This window comes from Sparus aurata, chromosome 13 (assembly GCF_900880675.1).
Source record: "Sparus aurata chromosome 13, fSpaAur1.1, whole genome shotgun sequence".
Classification (NCBI taxonomy): Eukaryota; Metazoa; Chordata; class Actinopteri; order Spariformes; family Sparidae; genus Sparus; species Sparus aurata.
Window position 1 is genome coordinate 10659119 of NC_044199.1, and position 12529 is coordinate 10671647.

Below are 12529 nucleotides of genomic sequence, written 5' to 3' on the forward strand. Positions count from 1 at the left end.
CACATTTTTTTTGTTCATGCATATTTTATTCAAGAGTAAAAAACTGTGATTTGTCCCATAGGGCATGCTTACAATGTGTGCATCATTTAAGAAGTCAAATGCGAAAAACATATTTCCATAGATAATAAAAAATGTTGCAAGATAAAATCCATTATATTTGTTTGTTGAAATATGCATGTAGACCATACAAGAACCAGAAACAGAGGAAGGAAAATAACCATAAGCTAAATTGTAACAATAATAATATCAGCAGTAAATATAACCAGAGTACAATGTTTCTTGTTAAACGTAAGTGTGACACATGATTTTCTTTGTGTCCAATTCATTTACATCTGAAAACCATGCTATCATGCTTTGGCAGCCTGAAAGTTGCTTTTCACTGAGATTATATTCATTCACACTATTGAACATTTTCTGTACATCAGTACAACAGAAAAAAAATGTAAATAAACACAAGGCTTCACACCTTAGAAGAGCATCTCTGCATACAATAAATTAATATAAAATTAAAAAGCAGTGGTAATAAATAACAGAATGAAAAAAATGGACAAAAACAATCAAAGGAAGCCTATTTATAAAATGTTTATAAAACAAGACAAATAAAACTACAAATATAATTCAAAAATAAAATAATTCAAGTTTACTATTTGAAACACAACTATCACAATTATAATCTCACATGACAATTAGGAACTTGATTGCATGCATTGATGCGTTCCGTACCATAGATGCTGTGTTAGAAATCACTTTTTGCCCATCCTTATTTCACGTACCTTTATCATATAATAGAAAGATGAAATATCAAGTAGAAAAAATATTAATGTATGAAAGGAAATTCTAGAAATTTATGTGATAGTGTGTGTCGCTCGAGGTTGGTGCTTCCCTTGTACTGGTATTCCCATATTATTTATTTTGAAAGAACCAGAATGTTTCCTGTTTTAGTTTAGTTTCTTTTCTTCCTCTATCAGTCAAAATAACCCCTTCAGTGCAACAGGCCGTTGTTATTCTGACACAATATTTGGACATGGGGATTGATGTTTAATTATGATCACAGTGTGGGTGCACTTTAGAATTAGATTAGGTTAAAAAATGTGATAGTAAAACAAGAAATGTTATATGATTATCACACTCAAATGCAATATGGATGGATTTATAATCCAAATTCCACTTCTAATAAGGGAAGTACCGTTTGACAAGTTTCATTTCATCCCAAATCAATTTTAGTGAAAAATAAATCACATTTTCTCCCAAAAGTAGCATTAATTAACTCAATTCTGGTCTGGATACATTCTTGGAAACCCTTAAATTAATTTGAGGATAGATTTAATCCTGTTCATTGGAAATGACACGGTGGCTGTTGACTTTGGGCGTTAAATACTCTTTAAACAAAACATATTTCAGTCGTATGCATTCACAAATTTTTAGAATTTCCTTCTCACTCTGATATAGTACTTGTGTAGCTCTTAGTCACGAAAAACCTCATTTAATTTGCAGCGCAGCAAAAAGTGCAAAAAACTCAAAGGGCTCAAATGTATACTTGAGTGACCGCACATATGCTTTTGCTTTCTCTTACGCAACAAGCAGGTGAGAGATAATCAGGTAGTGTGTGACAGGTGGGTTTGTCCCCAATGTTCTGTCTTCTCCTTTGTGGTCCAGAAACTGGTGTTAAAGCCGCTTTTGTTGCCAGTCTTAGCAATGCAGAACATAAAGACACGATCCAAAAGCCTCCTTCAGTCGAGGAAGGTCGAGTGTATTCTTTCCAGAGTGAACTGCACAACATGTGTGAGGTATAGCTTGATCAAATGCAGTGCTTCTCTAACATGAACTATTTAATTATTTAATGAAGGGGAGGAAAATAACTACAAGGATGGTCTGGATGGACATATTTTACTTTTGTTTACTTTTGTAAATTTACTTTTGGACGTTGATGAAGTCTTCATATCCTCATATATATATATCTCAAATATATCATATCATATCATATATCTTCATCTTCATATTAGGAAAGTGTTTTCCTTGTGGGGGACATTTTCAGACATGAAATCTTGGTATTTAACCTGTGATGCAGGAAGAAGTTGTACCAAATGTTCCAAATGCTCCTTTCATCCCTTCCCTTTTCTTTCCTCATTCGCTCCAAGTTATGTCTTGCTAGGAGATGACTGATAATGAGGGAGGCGAGGAAAGGAGCAGTCCTGGAGACTCTGAGACATACCCAAGACGGAGTCTGATCTGCAGTGGCTTCGGTGGTGACGCCAAGAGGTGTGAGCACACGTGAGCACCCTGCCCTCTTTCCCTCGTCGCATGATGGCATCTTACTGCAAGGTAAATCAATAAATTTAGGTCCATTGGTAAGATTGCACTGCAAGTTTTAAGAGGTACGCATTTTGCTTCCTTCCTGTTCACTTCATCTCTCACGAAAGTGGTGTGACTCGTTAATACTAGCAACACATGTAGGTAAACACGTAAGATTAGTTTCCTCATGAAGTGAATTTGTGAGTGATTCATAATAAACACTTGATGAAACAGTAAAATGATTTGTGTGGCGTGGATACTGCAATTATGCTTTCTGTCAGGCCCTGTGATGAAGGAGCAGACGTTTGTCGGCACTCAGAACAACACAACCGCCAACAATTCAGTCTGTAATTGGGGAAGGGGAACAACGGGCAGAAACAACTCTCAGCCAGTCAACTGCAGCCCGCTGGCCTCTCCTTATCCCCTCCCTCAGCTGTAAACCAGCTACCCCCTCCCCACAACTGTGTGATGACAAACTGTCATGAAAAAATGACCTTTTTAGCCCGTTTTTAGATTTGCTGCAGATTTCATGTTCTGTCTGTGGGCCTGGTTTTTTTCTCTGTTCTGAGGCCTGAATTCCCGATTGGCAATGTCTTGCTGCACAGCGCTACAGCAGCACGGTTCCGAGGCCCAGTCGGCACATCACTGGATGTTGCTGTTGTCATCCGTGCCGTTCGCCTCCGACATATTCATTTTTCCCATGGATTGACCCACGTGGTTCACCCCGTCCCTGCGGGGTGGCATGCGCTCGTTGATGCGATCCAAGCCCTTAGCCTCCTCGAAGCTGGTGATCTTGTGCTGGGGGGAGAATCCACGGATGGCTGCAAAGAAGAAACACAGGGATCAGGCTCACATTGTAATGGCACAATCTAGTAATTTTCCAGTGGTGTAGTGCTACTAACCAGACCAAAACATCTGCCCGAGTGATTACAATCATACTTGTCAAGTAATAACTTTTAAGCTGTTACAAAAAATGAGAGGATGTTCTGCTGCCTTTTCATTGTTACTAGTCAAAGCTAAGAAATTATTTAAGAAAAACTACCGGCATTTCTTAAGGTGGTACATTTTCGTGCATGTTACTCAAAGCATGAGCTGACATTAGGAATCAATCAGCACACCTTAAATGTCAATATGACATATTTGACCATTCTGTTTGTTTTTGTGTTTTTAGTTTTTTGGCTTTCTTTTAAACCCTGTGTGGAAATGTTCTTACGGACAGTAATCTGTAATGTGCTGTGATGCTATATTGTGCACTACACTACCTACAGTATCACCCACCCACAACCTACGACTCTTTAAGGACACTCCCACACAACGTTTAAAAGCTTGCAGCTGCTCGCCAGTAAGTTAAGAAGTATCCAGTTTCAATAGAAAATACATCAACTTAATCAGAAAGATAACCACAGCCTATATCATCGTGACTTGAACCTTTTGTATTACATTTTCATTTTTAAATTACCCTCTTTGGAAAAATACAAAACACATTTCTAAACAATCAAAGCAAATGTCCACCACCGTGCTAGACATGTCCGGTAAGATGTACAGTACATGTAAAGGGAAAAAGAATATTTGTACCCGTGCTGCAAATTGCTGTCTCGTACTGAGGCTTCGTGGTTCGTGAACAATGATTATCTCAGACATGTCACGAGGAACTGAGGATCCAAGATGCATATTTCATGTTGATGCTCTGCGCGTTTCTTGATCTCGTGCATGCAGGACTTTTAAGAAATGGATGTAGGCCATTTACAAGCTAAACCCAAAAAACAATGAAGTGTTTTTATGCATGCATCTCTTAGCAGCACTTGACTTTGCAGTGTTTGAATTGGTAATGAACATATCTTGATGTACTATGAAGAGTTCCTATTTTATGAAGCCTCTCTTAGCGTGGTGTAGGCAGTGGTCGGGGGTGAAAGCTGGTGGTAGATTGACACACATGGAGGAACCATGAAATGCACAGTAGTGCGGTAAGTGTGTTACAATTCATGTTCTCTTCTCAGTTCCCTCCCCCCTCGACCAAACAGTGACAAGAACATGATCCCATACTGTATTTCCACCCTGTAAATGCTGCCAATTGTGAGACGTTTTTGCACTCCAACACTCACACACTAGAAAACAATATTCCTTTCAAAATAATTGCTGTGCATAAGGCGGACCATATTACAAATAGCCATTTATCTTCTTGTGTAAACATCATTATCAGTTCTAAATGGATCCCCTTTCTCTAAACAGTAAAAAATCCAGTCATCTTGTTGGCTTTGAATTAATGGTACTGCAAAGTAAAGCGCCAGCAGCATCAAACGGTCCTATGAAATGTTGCTTGATGGTTATTTCTCTTTTGAGCTGTTGTGTGCATGAGCTGGCCTCTGTAGCAGGAAACCTTAACAATATGTGAGAGGGGTGGGAGTTGGGGCACAGGTTTACCTTCTCCGTCCTCATCACTCGGCTCGATGGCTTCAATGGCTTCAATGGTGGCTGAGGGGGGAGGAGGGGAGCAGGTTACTCCTGATCAAGCCATGCAAATGTTAAATGCAGCCCTCCAGCGAAACGAGCGGCTCACGTTAGGCCAGATGAGATATGCATGTCCACTGGCAATGCAGCCAAAGTCAGAGGAGTGCCATGCATTAATACTGAGAGAATTAGTGTCAATAAAGACTAGTTTCAGGATAGATCCATAGAGACAGAGAGAGACAGTGACAGAGATATTGAGACGGGGAGAGTGATAGGTAGGTTGAGTTGAGACAGAAGGACAGAGATTACTCGTTCCGACCTTGGATCGGATGTTTTAAACCATCAGTCTGTACATTTTTTTTGCAGTTTTCTGTTAGTTTAAGGCTGATCTTGCAATGTTGTCAGCATATTTGATTTGAAAACACTTGACAGCAAATCACATTGCTTTTTGTGGTTGCTTGTACTGCCGATGTGAATCAACACTGAACCATACTATTCCTTGCAGCTTTTGTTGAATTTCAGTTAATACCAAGGGTTAGAGTACTGAAGCAAAGGGGGGTCTCATGAAGAAAATATAACATCTAGTGTGCTGAAGAGAAACATATTTTCCTCAGGGTTGGTAAGCCAAATCAACAACTGAAGTGCAGGTGAATAATTGATTGGTAAGTGAGACTGAGGACTCCCAAAGAAAGTCCAAGGCAATTGTAGGCAAGCACGTTGACGTTATGTTGGTGTGAGTCTCTTTTCCTGGTGCCTATAGGTGCTTAATTCAAGTTTATGTGTGAATTCATAGTGGTGTGTATAGTTTATTGTAGTGTATATTGATATTTTTCAAGGTATTGTATCAAAGTTAGATATTCCAGTATCGTGACAACGCTAATTTATTGAAATGGTTAAAGCACTGTCTGATGCAATGATGGGATCTTTGATAAGGCAGTCGCAACAAGTTCTTGTAAACATTTTGATGCAGGCGCTACACTTTATTATGCGACCGCTGTTGTGTGTTACCGTAGACAGAAATATTGAGAAACTGTTTTGGCGGGGTTTGTAATGTTATGTTTTTCTTGCGTGGTTTTAATGTGATCAGCGCATCACCGAGAGGCTCAAAAACAGACAGAGGGAGAGAGAGAGAGAGAGAGAGAGAGAGAGAGAGGAAGAGAGGTTAGACCGATGGTGGGACTGAGATGGTGATGAAGAAATGAAACAAACAAGATGGAGTAGAGGGTAGAGAAAAGGCGTATGCTGCGCCTTGTACTCACCACTCTGCAGTGTCTGTCTGCCTCCAGAGAGAACCCCGCTCGGCAGCATGCCAGTGGGCGTCAGGCCCTTAAGCGTCAACACATTTTCACTCTCCTCTCTGCAGAGAACACAGACACAGGCAAACAGGTCAGGAAACTTCACTGAACCCTGATCAAACTTCATGCTCCCAGTTTGACAAGAGTGTGTACACTGACACGGACTCACTTTGCACACATGTACACAAAGAAACACTGCTTGAAGGATTTGAACACACAAGCACGCAAGCAAGTACGCGCGCGCGCGCACGCACACACACACACACACACACACACACAAAGTGTACCTGAGAACTGAGAACATTTTGGCCATTTTCCCAATAGCACGAATCTTGTTTTTGATCACCTCCTTGCGTGCTGCTGCTGCATTGGCTGAAAAGAAATTAATATACATAATGCCATTATAGGTGTCTTTGATACTGTAGATACTTTCATTATAAGCTAATGTAATGAATGGTAAACGGTCTGTAGGGTTCTCTGATGCATTCAGTTATCTGATTATATGGAACTTTTGACTGGGGTATTTGGAGGCTTTATGTGGTTAACATATCAATATCAAGTGACAGTTTACTTCACATTTTGTTTTGATTTTTCCTGAGAAAGAAGCCAAACTTCAAACAAATTTGCCACAAGCAAAATAATCCTAAAATCCTCAGTGTGAGTCACTTGGATGTAAACAGTCAACAAATGCGGATCTCATTCCATCAAGGACCTAGTTTAGTGTCGGACTCTGAATTGAACCAAAAATGCACTCACGATACAAATAATGAATTATTTAATCATTATTCACAAAACTTCTTACCATCAAAGATCTCTTCTTCCTCATTCATCATAAGTTCATCATCAGAGCAGATGCTCAGCACATTCACCAGCATTTCTGTGACTGGGGAAGAAATAGAGTGTGGGAAAAGATGTAAAGTCACTGGTAACAGGAGGTGGTATTGCTGCCGATCCCACTGCCAGTCAACACTGAACTATATCGTTTGTTGCAGCTTTCAGTTGAAGTCAGTTAATGCTTAGGATTGGTGTAAGAAGAACATTTTCTCAGAGTTTGTAAATCAAACAAAAACTAAAATGTGTGTGAATAATAGACACACGGAACGTGAGACAAGCAGATAATGTTATGCTCATTTAAGATGTTTTTCTGCCACCTATAGGTGAAGTCTATGTGTGAATTTATAGAACTAGTTAAGGCTTTTGTCTATTATTATGAGGTGAGGTAAGGCAAGGCAACACTGTGACGCAGGCGTTACAGTAAATGATGCAATAGCTGGTATGTGTTACTGTACACAGAAATATTGTCTATAATACTGTTTCTGCCACTGTCCATCATGTTAAGTTCAACTAAAAACACCTGACAGATATCAGAGGACTTAATACCTTTCTCTCCGACAAATGGCAGAGACCAGGTGAAGACGTCCATGAAGTTGGGCAGCCAGTAGGGATGCGGTGAGCAGTTGAACTGTCGGATGTTCATGACATTATTTTCATATTTGAGTACAGCAGCTGTTGGGGAGGTAGAGGATAGACAGGGGAATATATCATCTTTAATCTTGCAGAATCGAATTGCCTGGTGACACTTTGCATTTAGATTACATGCAGTTTTTTTTTTACATACAAAGAAAAAATTGTCATTAAGTAGGATCATATTGTGTTACGCGCTCTATGCAGAGACAGGGTTGTAAAGCTTCAGTCCTTTCATGGCATGCCGAGATACCTGCAAACACTTGCACACGCCCAACTTTTGCAAAATGACGATAACTGACAGTTGTGGTGAGAATGATTAACTAACAACAAACTTAACAAACCTCAACCACAACTCAAATTCAGGAGTGATTTTAGTACTTAGTGCCATTTATTTAATGCCTCTGTGGGAAATGTTTAATAGAATCTGATGTGTTTTGGTGACATTTCCTCAAAGGAAAAAATACACTTACATAACATTTTGCCCTATCGTGTGCACTGTGCAGCATCTTTCCATTGCATACAGTCAGAGCCTTAAGCACAACAACGTCTCCTAAAGGCTCTCCTCAAATGTATTCCTCTTCTGTGATGTTACCCAGATTTCTGTTCCCAAAGAGCCCCCTCTGTACATGAGCAGAAAATGAGGCATTCAACCACTAGATGGCCTAGCTGAGGCCAAGGAGTGCTGACACTGTTACATCAAGAGGGATAAAGCCACATGGAGAGAGTCAGCGATGCCGACAGTCCCTCCCACGCTCCCCCATCTCCCATAGCCCATAGCAACCAAGACACAGATCTGAGAACACAAACAAATGGGGGCTCCCTGATGCATTCTTATGCCTGCTCACAAGCTAAATGCAGTTAGACTAACTCATACACTCCAGTCTTTCGCTGCTGAAACCATTTTAACAGATGAGTCGGGGAAGGCCACTTTACATTGGCATAGAAATGATATCATATATTGCATTTTTTCAACATGAATATTTGTTTTTAACATAGCTTAACATCACTTAGGCCCATTTCTGTGATAAAAAAAAAAAAAATGAAACAGATGTAAGCAGGAAAAGCAAACTCAAGACGAGACAAGACAAGTTTAAAATGAACGAAGAGATTTTCAGACCTTTGTTGTTGTAAACGTCCAGGTAATTTGGTGCTGAGAAGATGGTTATGAGGGATGGGAATCCAGTGGTCTGACTTTTACGGTACATCCGGTAGCTTCATGGCAGTCAGGTGGCGGTAAAAACAGAAAAAAAAGGGCAAAGCTTGTTGTTATTATATGTAAATGTATCCATTATTGTTTGTGTATATGTGTGTGTATGTGTGTGTGTGTTCGTGAGTGCTTTAGGGGTGACATACCCTGCATCTTGTGCTTCATGCGCCCGGATGATTGATAATAGGTTATTGCTCTGTAGGAACTCACACACAGCTGGGTAACTATAGAAGAGTGAATACAAACTGGGTTTTAGAGACATCACGGAAAAAATCTTTTTCATGTTCTGTACAATTAAAAAGCAGAGGCAGAGTATGACTGAGTATAAATCAATTCAACTGAGCAATAAAAATCAACAGAATTAAAAAAAAAAAAAAAAGAAGTTGTATTTAAATTGCAGGTTACTTATTTCACATACATTTTCACTAAACCAGAGAATGAACAAAGATTTAAATGCATTTATGGAAGTCTTGCTGAGGATGACGCAAGGGTGTCAAAAACCAATCCAACAGCTACCTGTTGCACTAAAAAAATCTAACTAACGTCGTCAGTGGCAGTCGAGCTTCCTGCCCCCGAGCTCTAACCTGACAGGAAAACGCCTGAAAGGGGGTGAAATCCTGTGAGCTGGTTCAGGGAGGCAACTGAGGACCCTGCAACACTCACACATGGCATTAAGTAGCTGCTTCCTGCACTATGTATATCCGATGGACCCTTCACATTAAGGCGGCCTGTTTAAGCTGTTCTTTTGCTCTGTTATTGCTGAAAATCATTTGCTGCAAAACTTCCCTAAACCATCTGATTATGTTGCCTCGGGACAACCTTGTGAACAAATGATTTGTTTAGCTTGCCTCTCCCGCTGCTGCCCCCCCTAATTTCACAGCTCCGTTCATCAGTCATTCTGTCAGCCACACTAAGATGTACTCGGAGCCAGAAGTGGAGATCTTTGTCTGTGCTGTTCAGAGTTTACTGCGCTCTCAGATGCCGGTGATCATGAATTCACTTTACCGGCTAAGTATTCGCTGCTGCTGGTCAATGTCAAGGTTATGCTCCGGCCATTTAAAGGACCCCTTTTGTAGAGAGTGGCATTTCCATGTCCTTTTTGATTACAGCATTTCCACATATACATGTGTGACGAGGGGGACAGCATGAGAAAACTGCGATGTTTTTTTGAACATTAGAGCATGTAAATATTTGCTATAATAAGTTTCGCTGCAGTGAGGACAAAGCCTCTGTACATGGGACGCCCGCTCTACAAACTGAGCTAATGGCGCCCCTGTCTCTTTTTGATTTTGATCTTAATAATCTTCTCCTTTTCAAGGCTTTTATTGTCATATTTATTATTCAGATTTTTGCGCTATTAATATAGGGCAACAGATTCATTCATTCGTGTATGTTGTTGAATTAATTCTTCAGCACACATGATGAATTCTTGTGTTACAGTCTGAATCCGTTGGGTTTTTTTTTTGTCAAGAATCACTTAACACAAACTTTACACTGTGCACCTATGTACTAAACTTTGAGGCATATTTCCAGAGGGCCAGTAACAATATCAATTTAAATGAGCCTCATTCTAAAAACAAAAAAAAGGCCCTGCTCTGGTTGCATCATCAGACAGTCTGTTATGAAACCGACCAATATTACCTACCTGTATCAAATACCGATTTAATTGCAGTACTTCCTCTCTAGTGCTACTTATGACTAAACCGTTTCCCAAAAACTAATTACGCTTGTGATATTGTTATCTCTCCACTGGCTGCAATGCTGAAGTCATCCTCCATTATTTTACATACCAGGTGGACAATGAACCGTCGCGTGGGGACAGATGTTAAAACCATCCTCTGTGATTGTTCAGACGAGAGTTGCATGGCTATAGATCACATATGGAGTACACTTATTGCCAGAATCTGTTTCCAAAGAAACAATGGAAACATAAAGGACAAAAAAAAAAAAAATCTGAAATGGGACTCCTCCAGCTGCTGTGTGAAGGCAGCCTACCATTTAACAGCTCTCACCACAGTTGTTATGTAATACCTAGAAGGTTGTGTTATGTCATTCAGGAGCTGGATCATGCCTTTAAATTGTGTCTCCTGGGTAAAAAAAAAAAAAGAAAGCCATTATAGTTGAATTAGCTCTTTTAAATTGCAATTATCAATGCCCTGAATTCAGCAGCAGCTCAGTCTGTCTCCTGCCTTCCGAGTCATGAGTTTGGAAAAGTCCTTTGTGGTTCCTTTTTTCTTCTTCCTAGTGCTGTGTTTCAGACATGTGCCTGACATTTGTTTGTGCATTAATGATGTTGACGGTGTTATCAAAGGTTTGCTTCATTGGTATTTAATCTGCAGTATCCTAAATATCTTTCTGTGTTATTTCATCTGTAAATACATTGATTGTTGTCCACCAAAGATTGTGTTTCCTTTAAAAATAGCTTTTGAATCAAGCACTCATGAATCCAACACCCATAAGAGGCGCCGGTTGAAAGAAACTTCCCAAATATGTCAAATGTAAATCTGACACGTCTGTTCAGTGCAATTTATCACTGCGAAAGTTTGCTCTTTGGGAAGTTTCTGTGCCGTCATTTAGAGATGGAACACCTTTCTTGTAGTCTCAATCTGCTAATTACTGTTTGCAACGATCCATATTAACTGTATGCACATTGTGTAATCCCATTTCGAAGACCAACACAGGGAAAAACAGAGATACACTGCGTAACCTATTCGTGCATTGCGCGAAGCCCAGCAGACAATGTAAACACAGATAACCGATTATTACCACTGTCGGCTGTCTTTGATATAATCAGAATTTAATGTCACTTCTTGGGCTGCAACTAATGCTTATTTTGTGTTATCAATACATTTGCCAATTATATTTCTGACTCATTCACAATGCTTTCAGCTGATAAAAAGACAGACAATGATGAAAATGTCCATCACTATTTCCAAGAGCTCAAGGTGACGTCTTCAAACTGCATGTTTCCGAGTGGCTATATGTCAGGGCCCGAGGCACTCGTTTCCAGGGCCCCCCTAACCAGCATTCATCACCATTGATAATCTGACACCAACTAAAATAATAACACTAAAAACCAAGGTCAATAAATAAATAACTAAGGTTTCCTGAGATGCCATTGCATTTCCCTTGCTCCATGAAGGGTCCAGTATTGGGGGGGGGCTTTAAATTAGCACCAATGTACAGTATAGTGCATTTATGAGAGGTTTAAAATGGTTTATTGTCATTGCAGAATGTGCCCATGTAAGTGGCCATCAGGGGCCCCACACACATCAGGTTTCCCTCCCCTGACGGTACTTCCTTGCTCGATTGGTCTGATCTGTTATAAACTAGAGAAAAATATCAAATCGAAGGCATTTTCTCTTCATATATGATCTTGGACTCTATGAACTTGTCAAAATTGTTAAATTGCTTCTCTGACCATCAACTGATACTCGACTAAATGCTTCCGGTCGCTTTTATCTCACAGAAAACATACAGTACATCCTCCCCAGCAGCAATCCCCTCTTCCGGGCTCTTTCCTACAGTCGCCGCCATCCATGGTCCCATCAAACTTTCACAAGTAGTTTAAAATATTAAAGAGCTCAAAGGTTTGTGCCGGAAGAAAAACAAGGAGACTGCTGTGCCCTGAGCACCCGGCGAAACCGTGCCATCCTCATACGTCTAGGTCACGTGGCTAACATTCCCTCGGTGGTGGCTATATGAATGACGGGAGGAGCTGCGTTACACACCAACATGAATATGCCCGAACTCCTTCCACTATGGCTCAAGAAATGTTATAAAACTGTTATACACAATGAATTTCTACCTTTGAAATAAG

The 12529-nt window shown here is 40.1% G+C and overlaps 1 protein-coding gene across 4 annotated transcripts in view; it reads right to left on the reverse strand.

Moving 5' to 3' along the window:
• Nucleotides 1-4: 4 nt before the first annotated feature.
• Nucleotides 5-12529, reverse strand: part of ppp3ca (protein phosphatase 3, catalytic subunit, alpha isozyme) — a 31717-nt gene continuing 19192 nt past the window's right edge. For 2 of the 4 annotated variants that reach the window (XM_030437390.1, XM_030437391.1), the window contains 7 exons: nucleotides 8856-8933; nucleotides 8620-8714; nucleotides 7416-7541; nucleotides 6838-6918; nucleotides 6323-6407; nucleotides 6000-6097; nucleotides 5-3113 (listed from right to left, as the gene is read on the reverse strand). In XM_030437390.1, the coding sequence (XP_030293250.1) occupies nucleotides 2935-3113; nucleotides 6000-6097; nucleotides 6323-6407; nucleotides 6838-6918; nucleotides 7416-7541; nucleotides 8620-8714; nucleotides 8856-8933 (742 nt within the window). In that variant the 3' untranslated portion in view covers nucleotides 5-2934. Of the gene's footprint in view, nucleotides 3114-4713; nucleotides 4765-5999; nucleotides 6098-6322; nucleotides 6408-6837; nucleotides 6919-7415; nucleotides 7542-8619; nucleotides 8715-8855; nucleotides 8934-12529 lie in introns of all 4 variants that reach the window. The other 2 variants (XM_030437388.1, XM_030437389.1) reach the window with 2 other exon arrangements.